At 43.4% G+C, this 27,865-nt stretch overlaps 1 protein-coding gene across 4 annotated transcripts in view; it reads left to right on the top strand.

The window, feature by feature from the left end:
* Positions 1–27,865, top strand: part of LOC126267060 (cadherin-23-like) — a 458,700-nt gene that overhangs the window by 193,103 nt on the left and 237,732 nt on the right. For 3 of the 4 annotated variants that reach the window (XM_049971900.1, XM_049971901.1, XM_049971902.1), the window contains one exon: positions 26,556–26,912. In XM_049971900.1, the coding sequence (XP_049827857.1) occupies positions 26,723–26,912 (190 nt within the window). In that variant the 5' untranslated portion in view covers positions 26,556–26,722. Of the gene's footprint in view, positions 1–709; positions 796–26,555; positions 26,913–27,865 lie in introns of those variants that run through there. The other variant, XM_049971903.1, reaches the window with a different exon arrangement.

Below are 27,865 nucleotides of genomic sequence, written 5' to 3'. Positions count from 1 at the left end.
CAAAAGAGGTGAATACCCAGAAGATACAGTCGGATATCAATGCAACTTCGTACACATACACACTATCGCTTGATACGAATATTATTAGAAATGTGCTTAGTAGAGACCGGATTACATGCATTTGCATGTTGCATATGCATTTGCATATTTGGCTCCTTTTCACTGGTTATTGCATATTTTAACTAAAAACTAGTGACGATGCATATTTTCGCCTTATGTTTACAATATTTTAAAAATTTAGACGGGCAGTCTCTAGCTCTACCTAGTTTTGATGTTTCACAAATTGACCGCGAATTAGTATTGCGTGCAATCGCTAACTGGGGGACCACTGCCTAGCGAAAGCATTACAGAAGACGAATGGGAACAGGCAGACAAGAGTTAATGCTTCTGCGCCCGCTCCCCCAGCTACTCCCCTCCGCTGTCATTCCTCTCGCGTCGGCAACAATTACTGTAAACTTGGCAAGCTTTTAGTTGCACGTCCATTGTTTCAGTTTAGCTTTCTATTTACTGTACACAGTTGACCGTGTTTACGACGTGTAGTGTGGTGTGTGTTACCCGCCATGCCGTCCGAGAAAAGAAACATCGTTTCGTGGATAGCTGACCATCCTGGAACATTTACATATGACGGAATTGTTTTACATTGTCAAGTTTGCGAGAAAAAAATTTCGTGCAAAAGGAAGTTTCAAATAGATCAGCATGTCAAAACAAGTCTTCATACCGCAGGAATACACAAGAAAGGACCACGACATCAACTTCTGACAACAGCAAGTTGCATTAGCAGGGACTCGTTCAAAGGTAAGCTAAAAAGTGGTTTTAACATGGAATTTATGTGAAGCGTTCATTGCAAGCAATATACCTCTTCACGAACTTACTAACCGCTCATCAAAGGCTTCCTGCGCAAATACTGCTTAAATCAAAATATACCATATGATTCATCATTGTGTAAAAATTACATACGGACAATTTACGTAAATGTTCTGGAAGAAATACGCAATGGGCTCAAGGATAGCGTTATCTAGATTTCAGTTGACGAAACTACAGACACTCGTAGTCGTTACATAGCAAATTTAATTGCTGGTGCTTTAAAAGAAGAGCCTTCTTCTTTTTATTCAGCGGCCTGCAAAGAACTTGAAAAAGTAAATCATTCCACGATCGCCAGATCTGTGAATGACGGTATTAGAAAAATATTTCCAAAATCTTCTGCTCATGAAAGGATATGTTTATTTCAGATGCTGCTCCGTATATGATCAAAGCAGGTAAAACCCTCGGTATTTTATCCCAATTTGGTTCATGTGACTTGCATTACTCATGGAATACGTTGCCTTGCTGAAGTAGTACGTTCCACGTTTGTGAATATAAATAAACTGTTATCACCCACAAAGAAAGTGTTTCTAAAGGCTTCTGCTCGCATCAACACCTACAAAGAAAAACTACCAAATGTAATTTAAATGATTCCAGTACTAAAAAAAGACTTCGCTGTGTTTAGCACTCATTTTTCCCATATACCTGAAAGTATTAAAAAGCTTGAAGCTCGAGGTTTGGCGTTGATTTAATCTATTCAGTCAATGAATAAAATTATTCTACTTAACTCCTCATTGCCGGAGGTATTCCCAAGAAAACTAACAGAAAAGTTTGAAAGCATTTTAAACGATAAACCCTTGTTCCAAATTGATAGTTTTATTAATTTTACAGGTGAACTTTCACCAGAAACAATAAGTGCTAACATAGCACGCAAATTGAAATACTGCCCAGTTACCTCAGATGATGTAGAGCGATCCTTTTCTGCTAATAAAAATGTTTTGAGTTATCGAAGACACAATCTTACTGCCGAACATTTGGAACAGTATTTGGTCGTTTTTGTTTACAATAGTAGAAAAATGTAAAGTAAATTTTAAATGATGCTTTGGCCCAATAGTATTAATCAAAGGTTAATACTTTTCAAAGAATTTACCTGTGTATATTGTTTTTTAAATAAAATATTACGGAGTTTTGAGCGCGCCCTTGTGCGTGCGATGCATCTCCAAGTTGGTCCCGTGCATATCGATTGTTTCGCTGCGAGTCATTCGCATTGTATCCGCTTGTTACCGACAACTGCAAAGAAGGAACAATTCTTGACACACGGTATGCGTCACCATTTTGCAAATTTTTAGAAAATAATCCCAGAAAGGCTCCTATCCTAACCTCTATCAGAAAGTACTCAGAAAATAATATCAGCGTTCTATATGTATCGATTTTTCGCCTGGTTGGCGCTCTTCCACGTAACTGATATGCACAGGTTCGACTTTTGAGATATAATGCATACAGTAACTACCATGTTTTCTTATTATTTGACCTTGCATATTTCGACACTTTTCTTGCATTTTTGAGCATTTTTCATGTGTATTTGCGTGCATCTTATAAGGTTTTTATGATAGATATAATCCGGTCTCTATTAATTACATATGCAATTCTCTGCAAAGGTAGACCGGCCATGAGATTGCATTAGCGTTCTTCGTGTTCAGTGTTGTTACCACGTTTGGAAGGGTAAACACTGAGGTGACAAAAATCATGAGATAGCGATGTGCATATGTACAGATGGCGGGAGTATCATGTACGCAAGGTATAAAAGAGCATTGCACTGACGAAGCTTTCATTTGTACTCAAGCGATTCATGTCAAAAGGTTTCCGACGTGATTAAAGAGACAAGAAGGGAGTTAACAGTCTCTGAACGCGGATTAGCAGTTGCAGCCAGACGCATTGGACTTTCAGTTTCGGAAATCGTTAGGGAATACAGTATTCCGCGATCCACGGTGTCATGAATGCGCCGTGAATACCATATTTCAGCCAATACCTCTCACTAAGGACCACACGGTGGTCGATAGTTTTCACTTAACGACCGAGAGCAGGACATTTGCGTACAGTTTTCACTACCAACAGAGAAGCAAAATAACCGCAAAAATTAACATTGGACGTACGGTGAACGTATCCGTTATAACAGTGCGGGAAATTTGGCGTTAATGGGATGTGGCAGCAGACGATCGGCACGAGTGGCTTTGCTAACAGCACGACTTTTGCCTGCAGCGCCTCTCCTGGGCTGACCATAAGGGCTGCACCCTAGACGACTGCAAAACCGTAGCCTAGTCAGATGAGTTCCGATTTCATTTGGTAAGAGCTAATGGTCGCTGTCATCCAGTATTGCGCGGACCCCACGAATCCATGGAGCCAAGTAGTCAACAAGATACTGTGCAAGTGGTGGTGGCTCCATAATGGTGTGTATTTTGTTTATATGGAATGACCTGGATCATTGACTGCAAATCGCCATGTTCAGCAGCTTCGAGACCATCTCAGCCATTCAAGGACTTAATGTTCCCAAACAACGATGGAATTTTTATGGATGACAATGCACCGTGTCACAGGGCTACAATTGTTCGCGAATCGTTTGAAGAACGTTCTGGACCATTCGAGCGAATGGTTTGGCCACCTACATCACCCCAAATGAATTCGATCCTACATTTATGGAACATAATCGAGAAGTTAGTTTGGCACAAAATCATGTACCGGCAACAGTTCCGCAATTATGGACGGCTATAGTGTCAGCATGGCTCAATATTTCTGCGGGAGATTCCCAGCGACTCGTTGAGTCCATGCCACGTCGTGCTGCTGCACTACACCAGGTAAAAGAAGGTCCAACAAGATATTAGGAGGTATCCTATGACCCGTCATGTCAGTGTATTATTACACAGCAAAGCGAAATGCAGACCTGTCCATGTTGGCAGCACCTTAATGATTACGTTCGAAAAGCTGAGAGGGAAGGTGGTAACAATGTACACTCCAGTATTCTTACAAGAGTAGTGCTGTCACATACTATACGTCTTTACGTACCATCGAATTAACTGACCAATTACAAAAAGAAAAGAAAAAGAGCGTACGGCGTATTACGCTACCTGTTCTGTTTACGACTTTGCGCTGTCGATGTCCGGAAAATTACCTTCCACGGTAATGTCGCTCGCTATCTTCCTCAGTTTCTCTTTCGATTCGCGGACTAAACTGACGATTCTTCGTTCGATCTCGTACCGACTGACATTTATCTCATCAGATTTGAAAAAAAAGGATTTACGGCATAACCTGACAAGGCAGATCCTGAGGAGGCACCAAGGAAGCGTTAATTTGGCGATCGTGGGATGTGGAGGGAGGGGGGGGGGGTCGATAAATATTATAGAGTAAGACCAAGGCTCGAATGCAGTATGTAGATTCAAATGGATTTAAGTTTCTGAGTGCTTATGCAAATATGAAGAAATTAGCACATAATTGAATGAAGAGGTGCAACACACCAGTCTCCGGACTGAAGACAACAACACTTAGAGCAGTGGTTGCCAATATTTTCTGGGACCATTATCCCTGAATGTAATCAGATATTAGCCCCAGTACACCCCCCCCCCCCCCCCCCCGCCCTTGCACACCATTATCGAGATTAGCACTAACTAAACATTAGAATGAAAAATACATTCCTGGAAATGGAAAAAAGAACACATTGACACCGGTGTGTCAGACCCACCATACTTGCTCCGGAAACTGCGAGAGGGCTGTACAAGCAATGATCGCACGCACGGCACAGCGGACACACCAAGAACCGCGGTGTTGGCCGTCGAATGGCGCTAGCTGCGCAGCATTTGTGCACCGCCGCCGTCAGTGTCAGCCAGTTTGCCGTGGCATACGGAGCTCCATCGCAGTCTTTAACACTGGTAGCATGCCGCGACAGCGTGGACGTGAACCGTATGTGCAGTTGACGGACTTTAAGCGAGGGCTTATAGTGGGCATGCGGGAAGCCGGGTGGACGTACCGCCGAATTGCTCAACACGTGGGGCGTGAGGTCTCCACAGTACATCGATGTTGTCACCAGTGGTCGGCGGAAGGTGCACGTGCCCGTCGACCTGGGACCGGACCGCAGCGACGCACGGATGCACGCCAAGACCGTAGGATCCTACGCAGTGCCGTAGGGGACCGCACCGCCACTTCCCAGCAAATTAGGGACACTGTTGCTCCTGGGGTATCGGCGAGGACCATTCGCAACCGTCTCCATGAAGCTGGGCTACGGTCCCGCACACCGTTAGGCCGTCTTCCGCTCACGCCCCAACATCGTGCAGCCCGCCTCCAGTGGTGTCGCGACAGGCGTGAATGGAGGGACGAATGGGACGTGTCGTCTTCAGCGATGAGAGTCGCTTCTGCCTTGGTGCCAATGATGGTCGTATGCGTGTTTGGCGCCGTGCAGGTGAGCGCCACAATCAGGACTGCATACGACAGAGGCACACAGGGCCAACACCCGGTATCATGGTGTGAGGAGCGATCTCCTACACTGGCCGTACACCTCTGGTGATCGTCGAGGGGACACTGAACAGTGCACGGTACATCCAAACCGTCATCGAACCCATCGTTCTACCATTCCTAGACCGGCAAGGGAACTTGCTGTTCCAACAGGACAATGCACGTCCGCATGTATCCTGTGCCACCCAACGTGCTCTAGAAGGTGTAGGTCAACTACCCTGGCCAGCAAGATCTCCGGATCTGTCCCCCATTGAGCATGTTTGGGACTGGATGAAGCGTCGTCTCACGCTTTTGACAGGTAATATCAATAACGTCTCAGTTTTACCGTCATAGACACATAGTAGAACTGTATGTGTAGCCAGCCGGTGGACTATGCGAGGAAGACGACGTTCATACACTAGATTCGTATGTTGTGACCTCCACCATATTATTTGAAAGAAATGTTTTTTTTTTTTTTTGGAGGGGGGGGGGGGGACTTTCGTGATGTGTGTCATAGCCTTACGAAATAGTGATAATACTAATGATCTTTTAAAAATAATTTACTAGGTCTAAAACTTTGCTTCCGCCGTTTTTTCTCTAAGTTCGGGGCTTTATTGTGAAAAACTTACCAAAAAAAATTATGATTCATAGTATTGCCCATCGCTGGCCACAACATTCTCTCATCTTTCGGATAGCATACGAATCCCGTGGCGGAAGAACTGGGCGTCTTTTGTGAGGATCCATGAATCGATTCAGTTATCGTTCATATGATCAGAAGTGCTGGTCAGCCAGACTCTATGCCACTGGTCGAAAAAGGTGGTACTCAGAGAGAGCAACACATGGGGAATACGGCGGGAGGGATAGGACTTCTAATTTCAACGTTTCGGTGTATATTTTGACGAGTTTTACGACATGGCGTCGAGCACCGACTTGCTGCAAAATTACCTTTACGTGTCTATCGCTGTATTGTGGCCATTTGTATTTCAGATCTGGGCTCGAACGCATCAATTGCTTTCGATAATGATGTCCTGTGACTGTCTTCGTCTGTTTCAGTAGCTTCGAAAGCGTTCTGTCATCCCCTGCCATGGCGGTCTTAGACATCAAAACCACGGTTCTTACGGCGTTGAAAACATTCTCTGCACGTTCTTCCACTAATAGTTTCCTCACCATTGGTCTTAACGAGCATTTTAAGAGCCACAGCCGCAGACTTCTTCATGTTAAAGCAGAAAATTAAAACTTCCCGCAAATGGTGAGAAATGGGTACGTAAGTTGACATACTTAATCAAGAATAACCTTATGATGCAATCACAAATCGACTAATATTTTTATGGCATTATGTTTACAGATGTCCAAGCTTATTGCATTACACAAGCTTATTGCATTACACCACTTGAACTACTGCCGTTTATTGCAAAACGGCGGAAGCAAAGTTGTAGACCTAATAGTTTCGAGACCGAAATAAGGTTGAACCTCTTTGTTTTTTAAACTAAACTAAACTAAACTCCGAACAGGCCTTGTAAGGCCCAACGGTACCGACCGGCCGCCGTGTCTTCCTCAGCTCATAGGCGTCACTGGATGCGTATATGGAGCGGCATGTGGTCAGCACATCGCTCTCCCTGCCGTATGTCAGTTTACGAGACCGGAGCCGCTACTTCTCAGACAAGTAGCTCCTCAGTTTGCCTCACAAGGGCTGAGTGCACGCCGCTTGCCAACAGCGCAGGTTGGGAAGCACTGAACTGGGAAGCACTGATTTAGAGCATAAGGGTACTTCATGTTGGCACATTAAAGCTAAGACTCTAGTGCGGCGGTTGTGTTGACTAAAGCAGTGCGACAGAAGCCGTGGGCCTATCCAATGGCACTCCTTTTATGTAACTAGGTGCAACCCTTCCCAAAGACCTTTCCACATCTACCACATTAGAATCGTACTTAACCCAAAAGTAAGGAAACCAGAGCAGATGACAACAGAGCAGTTACAGAAATATGGCTAAGAAAGAACTCAGTAGAGTTCAAAAAACTATAAACAATGCTCTCCATAGTGCAGTACGACATATAAACCATTAATTATAGGAAGTGTATTTTGTGTAAGTTAATTGATACCAGGCGCACAGCAAACTTAATTCTGGTATGTTTACAAAGGACGATGTTTACGCAAAGATAGACAAATGGGCTGTAGTTTTTAGCATTTTTAACTTCGGCGTAACCCGACTTGGATAAGAAGTACAAAGAACGCTCACAGAAAGTTTTCGTGAAGGTACTTCTATACACGCTGCAAATAAAATTCGTTGCCTCTCAGTAACGTCGCCTATGCAACGTGCGAATACGATGCTCATGCAGACCAAGTAGAAATTAAAAGATATAATTAAACATTATTTCAATTAATCGAATTAAAATTTACCTTTGAATCCATAATTTTAGAAACAGCTATTTCATTCCCAAATCACAAGTCTAAGAGTCCTATTTACTGAAACTTCGCGGCTACCAGTCTCAATAGTATTTTATCTTAGCATTACTAATATAGCATTAACGCGACCAGTAATTAAATCATTCTGGGTAATTACTCAGGAAAAAGGCTTAAGATCCTAATCAAGGTAATTTAGTGATTGAAATACGATGTAGACAACATTGCTTCAAATGGATTATTATTGTAATCATGCTGCAACTGCACATGCTTTTTACGGGCACAAACTTAAGTGTGGACGATGCTCTGCCTTACGATGTTCAGCAATGGATTGTGTAGAAGCCTTATTGTTAGGCGCTAACAGCTTCCGGGCTGGAACCTTGTTAGGGAAATATTTTCTTGACAGCCCTTAACTCGGCAACACTGGGACAGAGGTGGGAATGGAGTATACTGTTAAAATTGCGGTCTTCTTCATGACGGGGTAACTCACACGGTAAAGTCCAGAGCGACTTCGCTCAAGACCAATATACGCTATTGGTTTCATATGCCTTCCAGAGGGATTTGGAAGACAACCTATTCTAGATCAGTTGATATATGCTTCATCTAAACCTGACATATCCCTGCGTATTGAATAATTACAGACAGTAAATGTGTGTTTCGGGTGCAAAAAATATAAACGTGCCTTGCATATAAAATCTGAATGGGAAAATTTGTCTCGTAAAATCTCAAAAAAAAGAAATAGTATTTATTCAAAATTGTGCTGGAATTTAACAGTGTTACGTGAGCATTATTAAGACACGGATTCCATCTTTATTGCTTACGGTACGTGTTCGTTACGTTATGTTCATTGTCAAATGTTATGATGTGAAACCTTTAATTCGGACACTTGAGAGTACCCGCTGCGTTCTCACTATGGGAATAGCTACACCAGTTTTGGTGCATAATAGAAATTGAAAAGGAAGTTGAAGACAATGCAACGATGCTATCATGTATTACATTATCTGTTTCACTTACCTCGCATGACGAAATGTTAAGAGGGCTCACAGCTATAACTACTATACTGAGCATTCACCAAGAGCGAATCGAAAGGCCACGCAGGAAGAGAAACTGAGATTACCCGTGGACTGAAATGTGACATTGCCAAGGAGGAAACTTTACCAGTTTCCACAGCCGAGGCAGGTGGGACGGTGACGAAGTATTCCGGAGCAATAAGAATGACACCGTTAGAAAGCTTTTCTTTTTATCTCTCCCTCCTGCGACTGTGGCTCAGTTGTTTTATTCGGCTGTCTCTCCACTTTATTGCCCTGACCTCAGTTTAGGGCGATAAAATGTCACAGCTACCCTTTCACCATTTCCGTGAAAGTCGGTGACACATATCCGGCCTCACGAGAGACAGAATGCGTCTGGAGCGTAGGGCCAGAGACCGTGGAAGTCTGGTTGCATCTGATGCCCTGGAAAGGGAGGATGTGAGCGGTATTAGCATAATTTGCGATTCGCCACGCGCATCTGCGGCGATCGGCAATACTGGGTCGCGAGGAGCGGAGGGCCGGACGCGCTCTGTTAACTCGAGAGTCAACGAGAAGCAGGCGTGGCCGTCCAGTCACCACAGCTATAAATTCTGGAGCCTGCGAGGAAATACACGAGGCCACTGGAGAATTCCGTTACGAAGTTAGAGGTTTACGACTAATATCCGCAAAATTGTCAGAAGAAGCCGAAACCCGCTCTTTTTCTCTGCCTCTCAGCTCCCCATGATGGAACAGGCAAAAAGAGGAAACTTGGGACATGTCTTGTGACTGTATAAACTTCTGCGGTTCAACAATATTATAGAGCAGTAGCAGTGATTATCACATTTCCGATCGCTGACATTCATTTCTTCTTCTTTCCGTTTTGGCCACGTCGATTCTGATCAGCTTCTTTTCTTCTGGTTTTTAACCCTGTCCATTATCATATCATCCCAGTACTTTGCCACAGTCTTCGGTCTTCTGCCCGTGATGTTTTTGCCCTGGGTCTGTCTTGGTAACCTCTGGCTGAAAGTTCTATTTTAAAGCCATTCTGATGTAAATCTCTGTTTCCAGTATTCTCATTTCTTCCAAATGCTTTTATACCTTATTGATCCAGCGTAGTTTGATTTTTTGTTCACAGGATACTGCGTTATCTACCGTGTCAAGTTCCTCAGGTCCTTTCTAAAGATATATCCGACGAATGTAATCTTTCTTTTCCTGTTTGAGAGCGTCTCTGTTTGGTTAAACACTTGGGTGGTACGCTCGTTTTCTGTGTTGACCGTCTCCTGTTCTTCGATGTCCCAATATCCTCCTGAGACTGCTTCTTTCGACAAGCTCTAGCCTCTTAAGTAATCTTGTGTTTGCGAGGTTCAGACTTTCTACTACCTGTAAGAGTTCAGGGTGGATCGCTCTCTGGTAATGTCTTAATTTTGCATTTATCGAAAGATTTTTGTTATTGTATACGTTCATAGCGAAGTTATTTGGTTAATTCATCTTGTTTATTGGTGCTCCCATGACTTCTTTTTATCCATCTGGGAGCTCTTTTGATGTCCATTATATTCTGTCTTGTCGATAATATGTAAACCTATTTTAGGCACGTATCTGTTGAGTTGGCTAGTTTTTTAAATAATCTCTTCTTATAATTTCTACAGTATCATAATATCGTTTGCAAATACCAGGCGAGCTCTCTGTATTCCTTTTTTCTCACATTCCAATCGTATTCGACCCATCCCTTTCATTTATCGTCAGCATTCCTCATCCATGTGTCCAAGGAGATAGTTAACGCGCAAAGTGCTGCCTCTCTGGCTCTGGTCTTGATCTTGGAGTACGCTGAGAGCTTTCCTCTGAACTTTACTTTCTCTTTCGTGTTCTTTAATCATTTCACAATATATTCTATCCAAATTCATCTCCAAAATTTGGAACAGTGTTGATCTATGTACTGAATCATAGGCTTCCTTGAAATTTATGAATGTGAGCACAAAATTCTTGCTTCTCTGTCTTTGACGTGCGGTTACCAGTTTCAGATTCATTTCTCACGCACATGATCGGTTGTTTCCGATGCCTCTTTCGTAATTAGCAGTTTGTGGATTTAATTGCTTTTCCACTCCATTCAGCAAACCTGTTTAGAATGTCTTTTTGGTTACTGGTATGACCATATTTCTCAATCGTTTTCAGGCTGTGGCTTATTACCTTTCTTATGTATAGGATATGTTAGTGCCGACTTCCCTTCTAGAAATTGCTCTCCTTCCAAAATTCTACTTATAATATGTTTCCGTTCGATGATAGGTAAAGAGTTGTGCAGTGGTTCCATCTTTCCCAGGAACTTTATTGTTCTTCACAATTTTTACACCACTCCTAACCTCTTCTAAAGTTGGTAGTTCTGAATCTGGCTCTTTCTGGTTATGGCTGAATATCTCAGATGGTGTTTCACAGTTTAGGAGTTCTTCAGATTTCCTGTCCAAGATCTAGCTGCATTCTGTGTCACCACATACAATATTTTCTTCCTTTTTCTTAATCCTGAGGTTTGAGGAATCATATCTACTTAAGTTTAGCTTGACTGTTCCGTAAAAGTCTCACTTACTCTTCTTTCGGAAGTTCTCCTCTGTTTGAGTTACCCATCCATTCTTATATTCTCCTTCTAGATTCGCTGATAATTTTGGCACTGTTTTTCCTTATTTCTTGGAAGTTATTTAGATTTTCTGGAATGTTCTGAGAATATTAATCGACTCATGCTTTCCGACGCTCTTAGATTGCATTATCTCCTTCATCAGACCATCACGCTTGTCTCCCCCTTTTCTCCAGGCGAACTGTTTCTTTCGTAGTGTCAGTGAATTAACTATACTCGTCCTGATACTCCTTCTGATTTAAGTTCATCTTAAACTCTTTCTAGTTCTAAATTTCTTTGTTTCAAACTTCACGATTAATTGTTGGGCTCTTCGGAGAGTTTTGACCTCACTTTTGGAAATAAAGTGATCTGAATCTAGTTTTTGCACCCATAAAAACTTCGACATTTTAAATTTCCTTGTTCATATGTCTCTAGATCGCTAAAAGAATATTGGGGGATACCCACTTTTTCCGTTTTCTTGGAAGGTGTTTAAATTCTGCCTATTTCATAATCGAATCTAAACTCTCATAAATTTCCACCAGTCGTCCATCGTTCCGATTAGTCTTGTTGTGAGCTCGATGAACTCCGATGATCTTCCCGAATTTTCTTTCGTTCCCGAGTTAAGTGTTGAAGTCTCCAAGAAGTGTAACATTTTTTGCTGGGGTCTTGGATAGTGTCTCCAGATCGTATGAAAATTTTGAAAATTTCTCGGGTATTCAGCCGGATAGCGAGAAATTTTCAAGATTTCTGTACGCCGGGAAAACCTCAGATCACACGTCTGAATTTTTTTCTGTTTTCTCTGGCTCTGTTCAGTTAGTCTCATTTATGGCGAACTGTGTATTGACCATAGTGTATGCCTTATTTCCTACCCTAAAGTTAAGTGCCGAGAGCGTACTGTTCGTGGAGCTAAAGTCGGGGTGGCTCCCAGGATTTTGTTATTGACTATAAAACTTGTGCGGAACTTCTATACTTTCTTCATTAGTGTCTCGCCTGGCATTCCCTCAGAACCAAATATCCTTCTGATCTGAAGGCTGCTTCATCTGTGTATCTGGTCCGTTGTAACGTTGTTTTAACGATTTTCTGTTTGGTAAGTGTATTTGTAACACGTTTCAGTTTTCTGGTTTTCAGGAGAGAGTGAATTATGAAGGTAGCAACGCATGACATTCTCTTGTTTTTCAGTTTCCTACATGTGGTGTGAGCTCCCTAGAATCTGTTGACTCACTGACGTAGTCTTTGATAACGGCAGAATTGTTACCACCTTCACTCTGTGAGTGAATTTGCCACCATCCTTCATCGAATGATCTCTGTCGGTGGCGGAAGAATAGGTGTCAACAGCTCACAACTGAGTGTTCCGGATGGTCTTTTACGTTTTCTTGAGGCACTAACGCTCCTCCTTTATGCGGGATTCGGAGTGGTAGCAGCACTTCTACATGCTCAGTCTACCCAGCCATGCTGCAGAAGTCGCAGGTTCGAATCCTGCCTCGGGAATGGATGTGTGTGATGTCCTTAGGTTAGTTAGGTTTAATTGGTTCTAAGTTGTAGGCGACTGATGACCTCAGAAGTTAAGTCGCATAGTGCTCAGAGCCATTTGAACCATGCTGCAGGCGGAATTTGTCATTCGTTTGTTTTATTGGTTTCCAAGTTGTCCGTGTGAGACAATGAGTAATAAAGCAATATAGGATTGTTAGGATAGTTTCCATAAGCAGTATTATAGTAAACCATTATTCTTTTTTGTAAAAATAACTGTTGATGTAATCCAGTGTGAGAATGTATAAAACTCTGGATACAAGGAATGCCAAGGAATAATCTCATCCCGATCTACTTCAAAATTCTTTTGCGTCGATGCAAAATCCGATTGCAAAATGCATTTTAATGACTATCCTATCCTGCTCTTAGGGAATAACATACCATTACCATACGAAGGCAAACAAGTGTTGTGACTATATTCTCACTGAAAAAGGAACGTTCAATCGCGTTCTTATTAAGCTACACCAACCTGGAATCGGGCTTGTTCCTGCAACGTTACCGGATACCACAAGGATTTTAATACTTTAAATTCAGCAGTTTATTCGTAAAACAAGATGGAAAGGGTATTGATCTGATGGCTAACAACAAGACTCTTGTCGCCGTTGTCCATATCGTTTTATTGTGTGGTTTTAATTTATTTCCAACTGAAGTTTGTATTTGTATAATCTTCGAGAAATCCTAAAATAAAATTAAACGAAGTATCCCAGTAACAAGACATCTATGGGTTTTCCTGGACAGACGTCGTAGTTTGCAAATCAGCTAGAGAAAGCAGGCTGAAAATGTAAAAAGTAATACGTAAAATTATAACCTTCGGTAATAGGCATTTTCGACTTCCCTTAAAACCAGGTAGAGCATAATTCCATTTTGTAACAGTATCTGTTTTAGGTTCAAATGGCTCTGAGAACTATGGGATTAACATCTGAGATCATCACTACCCTAGACTTAGAACTACTTAAACCTAACTAACCTAAGGACATCACACACATCCATGCCCGAGACAGGATTCGAACCTGCGATCGTAGCGGTCGCGCGCTTCCAGACTAAGCGCCTAGAACCGCTCGGCCACAACAGCCGGCTCTGTTTTACGATACTATGAAAGCGTGTAGGCTCATAAGTTGCAGCACGTAAAATCATTTTCGTTAGTCATAAGAGTTCAACGGGGCCTACTGCGCACCCCGAGTGATGCATTGTTAGTAACTCTTGGAATATGCCCGTTGGAATTGAAAAACATGAAAAAGGGAGCCCTTTACTGGCGAAAGAAAGGTAATCAAATGGAAGTACGAAGGAGACTTTGAACTGAGACCAATAAGAAAAAGTTAATATAAGTTCGCATATTACCAATGTGGCAAAATATTTGAGATATTTCAGGCACAGCAGGAGAACATGCGAATTTGTCCTTAACATCAGGGAGAGACTAAAAACGATATTTCTTCACCCGTTGAGTGGACCGATACATTACCTGACCGGACATGGGCCATATACAACACATGTGAATAAAGTCAAAAGACAGATGAATGATAATTGCGGCTGCTGCATTCTGGACATCCCAGAGCACAACATTGTAGGACTGTGCGCCCTACGAAGACGCAGTGGGCAGTGGTCGTCAGGCATTAAGGATACTGGATCCCAAAGCAGCACCAAGGAACGATACTGAAGCCGCAGTAGCCAGGAAGTCCAAGGAAGGCATCACGACACCAAACGACAGCATGCTACAATCCCGGATACGCAATATACTCTACAGATGGAGAGAAGATAACTGAGGTCGGTGACCACTGAATGAAATAGTTTTTAAAATAATTTACAATGCTTTGGTACAAGTGATCATGGAAGTGTGGATTCTAAGATGTTACAGTGTATAGCGGAATCGAAACTGGAAATTTGGGATAAGGACTATGGGACCAAACTGCTGAGGTCGTCGGTCTCTAGACTTATGCACTGTTTAATTTAACTTAAACTAACGATAACACACACACCCATGCCCGAGGGAGGACTCGAACCTCTTACGGAAGTATCCCCGCCAACCGTGACAAGGCGCCTCAGACCAGGCTAACGGAATCGATTCTACGTGTATGCCTACGTCTACGTTTACATCTATATGACTACTCTGCAATTCACACTTGAGTGCCTGTTAGAGGGTTCATCGAACAAATTTGTCTAACCATCACCAGACTAAAAAACAGAGTGATCGTCCCACGACGCACTATGTGTTCACTGCCAACGTCACCAGACTGTTTCTCTACCAGTTCACTCTCGAATAGTGTGCGGGGCAAACGATTTATTTTATCACGATTATTATTTCTCCCTAAGTACGGGCGCGAAAAAAAAAAAGAAACAAAGAAATTTGCAAGTTGGTGATTGAATTGTCAAGAAAAGATCATACTGCTACGAAAAAATCTTTGTTTTAATTATTGCCATCCCAACTTGCGTATCATATCTGTTACACTCTCTCCCCTATCTTGCAATAAAAGAAAACGAGCTGTCAACCTTTTGTGAACTTGTCGGTACCCTCCGTCAGTCTTAACTGCTAAGGATCTCATACCACACAGTAGGCTACACCAGAAGAGGATGGACAAGAGTAGTGTAGACAGTATCTTTAGTAGATCTGTTGCATCTTCTAAGTGTTCTGCCAATAAAACACAGTTTTTGGATCACCTTCCCCACGACGTTATCTACGTAGGTGTTGAAATTTAACTAGTTCATCATTGTAATTTCTAAGTATATAGTTAAACTGGAAGTCTTTAAATCTGTGTGACATATAATGTTCTTTGCAGTACTCGTGAGGAAACGCTGCTGAAGTTCCGCCCTATGCTCAAAGAATCAGCAGACAATGGCTTTTGACCGGGATAGTAAGAGGGTAGATCCAGTAGCAGAAATAAATATTTGCAGCTCGGATGCACTCTAATAAATGAACATAAACAGAACAGGATCTGTATTACTAACAGTAATATTAATACTTGGGTAATTGGTAATGGAGGTATTACTGTAGTTCTGTAATGTGGTAGAATGCTATTGTAGTATTAGCATTTCTGCTGAATCAGCGTATTTTAATGTTTGTATGTATAGGAAATAAATAATCTATCCACAAAAATGTGCCTTGTCTAGCCTTGATTGGCGTTCTAGATAATACTCGTATGCTGTAATTGTAAAGAACAAGTAAATTAAAAATAGCTTCATTCGTTTCATCAAAGCCTCCCGTTATGCTGAATTTGTGACTGAGCGTTCACTACGAAATGGCCAGATAGACTTCGATGGGACGTGTGTAAAGGTTTCCTGGGCATCTTCATGTGGAACAGGAGGCTACATGATCAATTTCAACGTTAACCACTTCTCAGAGCTTAAAATAACTGAACCAATAATTAAACTACTGTTATGCAAGTTAATGTTTGCTAAAATGTGTTCTGCAACGGTGTTAATCATCAAAGGATATTTCATTTCCTGTAACTAGAGTGCGCACATCGTTTGCTCTTGGCCAATCGCTGTGTTGTCATATTCCACTATAGCAGTACGTGGGAAAACCACGAGGTGCTTCGCTTATTGTCATCAGAATACTTCTTTTCATTTGAAAAGTTTCTGTTTGTGTGAAGTAACAACCCGATGAATTTTTGCGCACCCTGCAGTGCCTACTTCGCCAGTGGAAGCTCCGCGACGTACATAATGAGTCACATTCCCACTCTCCGACAGTAACTGTCTGTAATGTGGCTACATACGGTGTGGTCGACTGGAGTGGCCGAGCGGTTCTAGGCGCTGCAGTCTGGAACCGCGCGACCGCTACTGTCGCAGGTTCGAATCCTGCCTCGGGCGTGGATGTGTGTGATGTCCTTAGGTTAGTTAGGTTTAAGTAGTTCTAAGTTATAGGGGACTGATGATCTCAGAAGTTAAGTCCCATAGTGCTCAGAGCCATTTGAACCATTTTTGAACATACGGTGTCTGTTGGGCCTCGGGCAGGGGTTCAGGATTTCGCATTGTTCCACAGTCAGTCAGCACGTGTGACAGTTGTTGCTGAAGCGGACGGGCGGAAGTGCAGTCGCCACGCTTGGATGGCCCGCCAGCTGGCTTTTACGGTGCGTGCGTGGCAGACGCCGCCAAATTCGGCAGCTGCGCTCTTCGAGAACGGTTCATTTAACTGGTTCTCCCCTCGACTGTGCACGCCGCTTTACAACTTCGCAATTCTCGTTCGATGTTATATGCGAAGGGCGTTCAATTAGTAATGTAATACATTTTTTTCTCGGCCAGTTTCGGTTGAAAAATGCGGCCTTTGTTGTGAGATATCGTGTAATATTCCTCCTTCAGCTCCAATAGGTGGTGGCGCTGTACGTAGCCTTAAAATTGACATCTGTAATTCCAACCAGAGCAATGCAGATATTCATAGACGCTTGCAGAATGTCAGCGGAGAGCTGGCAGTGAACAAAAGCATGGCGAATCGTAGGGCGAGGTACCTGACATCATCGCGGCAAGGTCGTGCAAATTTGTTCTGTCTCCCGCGGGCCTGCCGGCTGCACACAGCTGTGACTCCTGAAGTGTTGGAACGTGCGGACACTCATTCGAGATGATCGACGGACCAAATTCAAACACCTCCCTGCTCGAGTCGGCGTCTCTGTTGGTAGTGCTGAGACACTCGTCCGTGAATTGGAGTATTCAGGGTGTGGATCCGCTGGTTTCCTCGGGACGTAACAGTAGATCATAAAGAGCAACGAAGGACCATCTGTGCGGAATTGCTTGCGCTCTACGAGGCTGATCACTACATGTTTTGTCAAACATCGTCATAGGCGATGGAACCGAAACGAAAACGAAATAGCAATCCATGAAGTGGCGCTACACCACCTCTCTTCTCCGTCGAAAAAGCTCAAAGTTGCACCCTCAGCCAGTGCGGCGGCCTTCTGGAATTCTGACGGAGTTATTCTGTTTGATTTCCTCCCTCATGGTGTAACGATCAACTTTGAAGATTATTGTGCTACCCTTAGGAAAAAAAAATGCAAACGTACTTCTCCTTCTCCACGACAACTCAGTGCCTCACACAAGCCTTCGCAAGCGAGAGGAACTCACAAAACGTCACTGGACTGTTCTCTCTCATCCATCCTAAAACCCGGATCTCGCATCTTCCGATTTCTATTTGTTTGGCCCAAGGGAGAGCCTTCGCAAGCGACAGGAACTCACAAAATGTCAATGGACTCTTCTCTCTCATCCATCCTACAACCTGGATCTCGCACAATCCGATTTCCATCTCTTTGGCCCAATGGAGAGCCTTCGCAAGCCAGAGGAACTCACAAAACTTCAATGGACTGTTCTCTCTCATCCATCCTACAACCCGGATCTCACACCTTCCGACCATCTATTTGGCCCAATGGAGAGAGCACTCCGCGGGAACTGGTATGTGGATGATGGGGTGGTTAATGATGCAGCAAGGCGTTGGCTCCGACGCAAACCAGTAGAGTGGTACCAGACGGGTCTACAGGGCATCCCAGCAAAGTGCCGTAAGGCCGTTGCAATGAACAGAGATTATGTTGAAAAATGGGGCTTTGCAGCCAAGAGTTGCGTATAATATGGTCTGCTGGAATGCTTAATAAAACGAACCAGCTTTCAGAAAAAAGTGTTGCATTACTTAGTGAACGCCGGCCGGAGGGGGGTTGGGGGGGGGGCGGGGGGGGGCGAGCGGTTCTAGGTTCTACAGTCTGGAACCGCGGGACCGCTACGGTCGCAGGTTCGAATCCTGCCTCGGGCATGGATGTGTGTGATGTCCTTAGGTTAGTTAGTTTTAAGTAGTTCTAAGTTCTAGGGGACTGATGACCTCAGAAGTTAAGTCCCATAGTGCTCAGAGCCATTTGAATCATTTTTTGAACTTAGTGAACGCACCTCGTACATCATTACTGTGGAGGTAGGTGACAAAGCCCATAAAGAATGAAGACATTACGTGAAAGATGTGGCCTCCATTTTGTAGTTCAGGAAGTTCATCGAGTGAAGGGGTTCACCCAACGTTCTTGGGGCATGCCGCAAACTTGACGTTTCTATGATTCAGGCGTAGTAAACGAAGTACACAAACGCAAAAACTCACTTGCTTGTTTAGCTCTGAGAAGATTATCACATAAACGCTGGAAAAACTCAACTGATCGGCAACTGATAAGAAACAACAACTCGTAAACCTACAAAAAGATATTCAATACACGTTTTGAAGAGTGGGAATTTTGAATAATTTTCATCATCCTTTACTGCGCAGAGGCATATTATTACTCGCTCTTCCTATGTTCCTTTCGTGCCTCTAACGCCAGAAAAGAATATGTGGTGCGATATATAGTGTGTATTATAATCAATGGGTACAGTTGAAAGTACACGACACTAGAAGCAAAAAATTCTCAGAGAACATGGCCGCTAAAAAGCAGACCTCAGATCTATGAGCACTTCTTCATCTTCGATACTGTGAACAAATCTCTTTCGCCGAAAGTTCACTGCTTTCCATATTTTCAGAGGTGGTAGTATGGGCTGGCAACGGCCTTGCCGCAGTAGTTACACCGATTCCCATCAGATCACCGAAGTTAAGCGCTGTCGGGCGTAGCCGGTACTTGGATGGGTGACCATCCGGGCCGCCATGCACTGTTGCCATTTTTCGGGGTGCACTCAACCTCGTGATGCCAACTGAGGAGCTACTCGACCGAATAGTAGCGGCTCCGGTCAAAGAAAACCACCATAACGACTGGGAGAGCGGTGTGCTGACCACACGCCCCTCCTATCCGCATCCTCTTCTGAGGATGACACGGCGGTCAGATGGTCCCGATGGGCCACTTGTGGCCTCAAGACGGAGTGCTTTAGTATGGGCTAAAACAACAAACAAACAAAAAGTCCAGTAAACAAAAGATCCGTCTTGACTCCTGAGAAACACCTCTCTTCTACTGACAAACGCTCATAGCTCTTAAGGTATACACTTCAGAGCCCAAGTTTACTGGACATTTTTTTCTTGTTTGATCCATACTACGTCTCAGAATATGAAAGCAAAGATTTTGCGGTATAAAACTTTTGTTTCACATTATCGAAGATTAAGAAGTGCTTGTTGTTCTTATGGTACCCGTTTTGGGGTCCATGTTTACTGAGGCTCAATTGCTTCTAGAATCGTGTGCTTTAAACTGTTTGTATTTACGCCTGTAATTGTGATGCACCTCGTAGAATTTTTGTGCGTTTTACTCCGATGTATAAGAGAAAGATTAAACGTCGGAGCAATACGACCGGATACCACCGCCTCTTATGCAGCACTGATAATATGATAAACAGGAGAAAAATAGACAGGTCTACATCCTCACTCATCAGCAGCAGCCCTCACTTCAGCGATGTTATATGTAGTCACTTTTAAAACTGTATCATAAACAGATATCTGGAGAAGAGGACATTCTCCTCAGAAGTACTGAGAATCCGTAAGAGAACATTCCACCTGGTGTGTACGATATATGAGACGGTCGAAATACTCATAGACTTCATGAAAAAATAATAAATCCAAATGCAAAAAAGTCAGGTGGGAATATTACTGAATCATCGGGTTGATAAATCATAGTTACAAAATACCGATACAAATTATTTGCAGAAGAATGGAAAGAATGGTTGGAACCGACCTCGTGAAAGATCAAGAGAAATGTGAGAACACGTGGAGCAATACTGACCATACTATTTACCTTAGGAGATAAAGTGAATGATGTCAAATCCACATTTATAGCATTTATGGATTTAGGAACTGCGATGACAGCGTTGACTGGAACACACTCTTTGAAATGCCCAAATTATCAGGGGTAAAATACAGAGCACTAATTTTATCTGCAGCACTACAAGTCTTAAGTTATAATAGGCACAGGACCTGAAAGGGAGGCAGTAACTGATAGGCTGAGGATGGATTGTAGGTTATCCCTGAAGTTAATCAGTTTGTTCACTGAACAAAGTCAGTATTTCATGGTTTCCCAATGATATGATCTTCATGGGAGGAAGAAACAGAAAGAAACTTGGCTAAAAGAAGGGATCAAATGCTAGAACACATACTGAGGCTTCAAAACATCAATTCAATAATTGGAAAGGATGGGGAAGTGGAGTGGGGTGGAGGAGGGGGGGGGGGGCAGGGGCTGTGCAGAAACTGTAGGGAGTGAGTAAGGCTCGACTGACAGTCAATTGGTTCAAATGAATGTATGTTGCTGTAGTTATACGGAAATTAGGATATTAACACATGATAGACTAATTGGAAAGGTGCATCAGACTCACCGTCAGACAGACGACCTCAATATAACTTTTTTTAGATATTAAAAATTTCTGTTGTTCTTATTTTGAAGGCGACGAACGAAGTGTGTGGAAAATACCAGGAAAAAGGTCAAGACAGTCTACTAGATGCTTAACTGTTTAGGGATAGTTAAGTTACTCTCGAAAATGAGTCATTGTAGTAGCAGACGAAGATTTTAATGTGGACAGTAGTTTACCGAGGACAAAGGATGAAGTTGGTGTGACGGACGTGAAGATTAGCACAAGATGGTCGCCATCAACTCTATAGAAAAGATGATGGCTTTGAAGGAAAAAAAGATTAGTTTCATCTTATTTGTAATTTTTGACGAATTCTGTTTTTGCCATGAGAGCTCGTCATAGAATTCCCCCTTTGCGTTCATAAAGACCCGGTACGCAGTTTTATAAGACGATGTGAAACGGTGTTAACTTCTCGGCGTGCAACGCTTGCCTGCATAGGAGAGCGAGGTCTTCCTGGCACCCACTAACGCAGCAGCTTGCATGCAGCGAGGGTGATCCGCCTGCTGATACGACAAACGGCGGCCAACCCCCCAGCACGCGGCAGACACGCAGGAAGGGAGATTCGGCTCAATGCCTTCCAGCCCCACGCACCGGTATCGGCCAAGGGGGAATACAGAGGCAGACAACCCCGGGGAGAAATAAAATCACACTGTTGCTTCCAACAAAACGCTGTTGCGAGAAGGCACGCCGTCATTTATCAAGCCAGACCATTACTGCTGAATTGTTTGCCAGCGGTATACAGTCTTGAGCGCAGAAATTACGCCTTTTGATCCTTTGTCATAGTCTGCAAATTTTGTCATAACTTATCCTCCATGTCAGAGGTCAAAATAAATGTTCCATATTGCTTCACTGTCAATGCGGAACGTAACAGGAAGTATAACTGATTTTGTTTTTTCAGGTGCAATCACGAGAAAGCAAAAATAAGAAATCAATAATTCAAGAACATTCTTAATCGCATTTATTATTGTTATAATACCGCCAACCGGTTCCAAGCCGACGTAGGGGTCATCTTCTGGGCGTTTACACCATTGGTCGACTGCCGTTATGTAGACAGGAGTGACACCACCAGCAGTCGACCAATGGTGTTTGCCGTTATGTAGACAGGAGTGACACCGCCAGCAGTCGACCAATGGTGTAAACGCCCAGAAGATGACACCTACGTCGGGTTGAAACCGGTTGGCGGTATTAGAACAATAATAAATGCGATTAAGACTGTTCTTGAATTATTGATTAATCATACTAATCGCTGCTTCTCTCCATTAACACACATCCACTTGATAAGCAAACCAAAAGAAAACTTACAAAAGATTTCACTGCAAACACTACAGTTTCTTCTCATAGTCATCTTCCGTAACACGTTATTTATGAGCCAATTGGCACACCTCGTAATTGAATACACTTCTGAATGTGGGTGGGCATACACCTTACCACATTGTCCAGATAAGCCTGTGCGATAGTGTCCCACTTCTCCACAGTGGCCTCTATCATGCCGTGTAAAAGCTGTAGTGAGACAGGACGAGTGCAAACCGTTCGTTTCAGCAAGAACAGCGCATCCTAAATGCAGCTGCGATCTGGAGAATATGGAGACTATTCAACTAGGCTGGTTGTATGCTTCACTAGGAAGGTGTTCATGAGGTTGTGACGATGGAAGCTTGCGCTGTCGTCCATCAGGATGAATTTCGCTCCAATAGGTTCACGAAATTGACGTATATGGGTGCGAGGAGGTCGCCCCGATACTTGACACCAGTCGTCTTCCCATGTATCGTCGCAAGAGGTGCCCTGTGGTCATACGTGGTCCCACCGCAAGACATGACTGAACCGTCTTGATAAGGGGGCGGTCTACAAAATAGTTAGGATGCAGACGTTATCCTCGTTGCCTCCACACACGTATATCAGTATTGTCAGTGTGTACACTGACACGGGTCTCATTAGAAAAGAGCGTTGTGTCCCATTGCTGCCTAATCCACAAACAGTGGTTTCGTGCCCATGCGACAGTGGCCCCTCTACGAACTGGAATTGGAGGAGGAGCCTTGAGAGGTCTTCTGGCACGTAATTCCTGCTCATGGAGCCTATTTCGTATCGTTTGTGTTGACACTTACTCCTGTAGCTGTTTCAAACTGCCACCGTAGACGTGTAGTGTTGTGTTTTGGAAATTCTGCTTGCTGCTATACGCATATATCGGATCTGCACACCTGTTGTTTTTCTTCCGTGACCACATTTGTGACTATCCTCATCTGATCCTATTGCTAGAAACTTGTTCCTGATTCTAGACACATCATTTTGCCTCAAAGCGTCCACCTGTCTCATTTGTTGCTCCATTTGGGTGGCTGCCGGACCCTCTGATCGTACCTTATTGTTTTCCGAACCATCCTGAAACAAGACAACTCTCTTAATGACACACATCTCAAGTACTGTAATGTTTACAGGGACACTCTTGCCGTAGACTGCACATACTGCCCCATCACGGTAGAAACATGTACTGCTTCCGCCAGAATTACATTACAAAGAAACCAATCTATCATGGCGTATTTCTGGATTACAACGTTCAATATTAATGTTTCGGCAATATGCAAAAATTTTAGAAACAAATACCGTAGAATTATCAGAAGTACACCGTAATTATTAGTGAAAGAGATAATAAATGTTCTTTGATGAAAATTTTCACTAATCGTCTCTCCGGCATTGGGAAATGTGTTGGGTTTTCTACTTTTTATTCTGTTCTTTCCGTCGCTAATACAAAATTCGTAATCATCAATATTGGTAATAGTTTATATATTAATGGTTTACGAAGGAATGTTTGGACTCCGGCCCCGAAAAACAAAAATTCTAATGCAACCGACATTACCCTACAAGATAATCTATTTCTGCTTGACCTTTTTTCACACTAATAACGTCAGGTATCCGAAGAATAAAGTCAGATGCCATTCCATGAGTTATTAAATTTTCTCTCCATTTAGCACTTACAGAAAGAAAAGAGAAAACTGTCACTTCGAGGAAATATGGAAGGAGTCTGATTCGCACCAGGAAGTCCGCAGCTGGTTGTCTAGTGCTTAGCGAGGCTGTCTCTTGATCTCCGCATCAGAGCTTCAATACTCGGCCGGATCGGTTTTTTTATTCGGTCTGGGACTAGGTGTTTGTGTCGTCCTCATCATTTCATCTCATTTTCATCGATGCGCCCATTTTCATTGTTACCGCCCATACGTAAACCAGCAGAAACAAATGTGGTTAAAACCTAGAACTTCGACTCGTTGTTAATGTAATGACTTTATTGTCGATGTGACCGCTTGTTTGTTTGTTTGTTTTCATACTAGAAGAGTGGAATGATCCTTTCTGATTTTGTGCAGTCTGTGTAAGCGAAAAATGATGTCTTCTTCACTTCAACACGCGTCTCGGGAATTATTCGGATACTTGTACTCACGTGGTGCAACCACGAGATTACTGCTAACAACCTCTGCTAACAGTTCAGTTTCCTTTGACCGGTCCTGCAAAAGGAAACACGAAAAACGTTGTATCTTCTTACTCAGAAGGGAAGCGTTCATCGACTAGTTGTTAGAGAGATGATTTTCTTGTTGACAGGACGTTAAATTCTGCCTTTGCTTTCTCTCATATTGTATTAGAAGGCCTGAACGCCCCTTTCTGTTATCTCCCACTATTTTGTATAATCTGCAGATACTATTAACGCAGTAAAAGGTGTCATTGTTAATTTAACATTCATGTCGGAAATATCTGGATACTTGTTGTCACATGACGCATTGTCGATGTCACTTCTAACCGCGGAAGAGAAGCTGTTCTAAAATGTAGACGTATTAACATAGCTGTGTGCTGTAAGATACAATTACCACATGCAGAGGGCGGACGAAAATATAGAAACACCAAAAACACTACATATCACCACACCTGATACGATGTAGGAAAACGGTTGTCACTCAAAACAGCTCCATTCCGTTTCGGAATGGATAAATAGTGGATCTGTATGGTTTTCAAGGGAGTCTCATGCCATTCCTCCCTGCAGAATAGCGGCAAGTCCACGAAAGAACTACGGTCGCAGGTTCGAATTCTGCCTCGGGCATGGATGTGTGTGATGTCCTTAGGTTAGTTAGGTTTAAGTAGTTCTAAGTTCTAGGGGACTGATGACCACAGCTGTTAAGTCCCATAGTGCTCAGAGCCATTTGAACCATCCACGAAAGAATGATAGAGTTGAATAGCGACCACGTACCCTTCCTTCGGAAGTAGACCACGACTATGATGGCCTGAGGAAATGTGACAATCTATCCTCGTCCTCACGAAACCAGTCCTGGACGATGCGAGCGATGGGGACAGGGACGCTGTCGGCTTAAAATGCAGCATCGTCATTGTGGAGTCCGCCTCCGTAGCGTAGCGGTAGCGTTACCACCTACCACGCAGGGGGCCCGGGTTCGATTCCCCGCATATGTGTGTCCTTCATCATCATTGACTCGCAAGTCGCCGAAGTGGCGTCAACTAAAACGGACTTGCAATACGGCGGCCGAACTCCACCGAAAGGGGCCTCCCGGCCAACAATGCCATCCGATCATTTCATTTCATAACATTGTGGAACAAATATTGTATCATGGGATGGACATGATCAGCTAAAATGATCACATAATCCTTGATAGTAATATGACCTTGCAGAGTAAACAAGGGGCACATGGAATACCACGATTTGACTGCCTTAATCATCACCGATCCCCAGCCATATTTCACTCGTAGCAACAGACAGCTGTACCGTACGCTTGGGACGGCGTACGCCAGACGTAAACTCGGCCAGATGTTTGAAACAACGTGAAATAATAATCACGCGAGCAAATTACTTTCTTCCCTAGTTCCGTAGTTTAGATGTTATAGCTTCGGCAACATGTTTTCCTGTTATGGGCATTTGTATCACTGATGAGTGGTTTTGCTATTCCACATCGCCATTTAATTCCCAGCTTATGGAGCTCCCATCGTGTTGCTTTGGCGCTGACAGGGTTCACGAGTGCGACATTCACTTCTGGAGTGACTTTTACGGCTGTCGTTGTCTTATTTTCCGCCACAGTCCTCGTCAGGGACCGTGTGTCACTATCACTCAACACAATTTCGCCAGCTGTGTGACTTAGCTATAATGTTTTACCGCTTTCCCTGGATACGGTATAAATCTTCGATTCGGTGCTCTTGAAGCATCAAACACGTCAACTACCTTGGTTGTGGAATCATCCACCACACGAACACCAAGAATTTGCCCACTTTCGTATTCTCTTAATTACCACATAATGCACTCACAGCTACTCAGAATACTGTTCTGACCACAACTGACACTTTATTGAGGACACAGCGCAAGTGCCGTCAGTGCAACAGAGCAACCTGCAGGCTTTGCTAGCATCTGAATTTATATTCAAGCGTATATTTCTTGCAGTTATTCCATATTTTTGGCCATTCCCTGTATGCTACTCACTACAACATTCACAAAAGAAATTTTCTTTTCTTCCAGGGAGATGCGACTTCTCTTCAGGTAACACATCGGGTTGACGAAGAACAAAAGGAGAAACACAAGCCCTGACATGTGGGCATCTTCTACCACAGTCGTTTGCGTCAGGTGACACACGCAAGCACACACAGGCGTAGCCATTGCGCCCATGTTGCCCCGTTGCGCAGAGGATGGCAGGAGTGCGGTCAGATTCCGCTGCAGAGCGGAAGACGAGGAGTGCCTCTCAGGGCGCGGCGCTGGTTCTGCTGATCTCAGCCGTCTTTCCGGCGGCCACTGTTGCCAACAGCCCTCCCAGGTTCCTCACGGACGGCCAGGCAGAAATAGTGCTCAGGTTGAAGGAAGGCCCAGAGACACCTGTAGGTACGTAATAAGCACTAATGTTTCCACCGAACTGACCACTGCACCACATTTTATTTTTATCAGGTGACAGAAGTTAGACTTTCTTGCACACGATTTATCAGCCAATACTGTACTCAAGGATCCCAATAGAGGTTGGTTACAATTGCCTACCTCCGACCTGTGGCGAAGTTTCAATTGTGTTTCTGTGTCGTGTGGATGTTCATGACGAATTCTGGCACCGTGTAGTGTAGTGTAGTGTGTGTATGCCATTATGGATGAGTGGAAATTAGACAGGGTGGTTCATAACCTATGCCTCGCGAATAGCACTAAAGGCACGATCGAGCTCGATATACATATCACCATCGACAATGCATACACCCTCACACCATGAGATATTGCCGGTAGGTTTGGTGATCAGGAAGTACGCCACGATCTCTTCTCCCCCTGCCATGATTCCAACCGGCTACCTCTGAGTTGAGCGTAGTGACGGAAACAACTGAGTGAAAACAATCGATTCACTCGGCTGTTGGAAAACAATAGACTCATTCCGTTGTAGCCTTACGTTTTGTTTGAATTATTATTCATTTATTTCCTTCGAGTGACACAAGTCTGCGGAAGCAACCGAATGAAAACAACTGATACAGTCTGTTCTAGTGTTGCGTACTGAGTGAACTAATCATTCTTTATTGCCAAGTGAAACCATTCCGTAGTTTTACTGTCAGTTGATAAATATATTCCTCCTTTCAACTGAAACAACTCTTTTGGTGTTTTAGTTGACTGCGCCATCCATCCAATCTTCTGCATGAAAACAGTCTGTAGTACTTCCACTGGTCGAACTAAAGCAGAGGCACACAACACGGGTACACATATCCCAAGGGTGAGGATACACCTACCCCAGAGGAACGTGTAAACATCTCAGAGAGTACACCAAAGTTTACATGTTAATTTAATTACGTACTAAATAGATTTATTCA

This window comes from Schistocerca gregaria, chromosome 4, assembly GCF_023897955.1.
Source record: "Schistocerca gregaria isolate iqSchGreg1 chromosome 4, iqSchGreg1.2, whole genome shotgun sequence".
Classification (NCBI taxonomy): Eukaryota; Metazoa; Arthropoda; class Insecta; order Orthoptera; family Acrididae; genus Schistocerca; species Schistocerca gregaria.
This window is presented reverse-complemented; position numbering and strand designations above follow the sequence as displayed.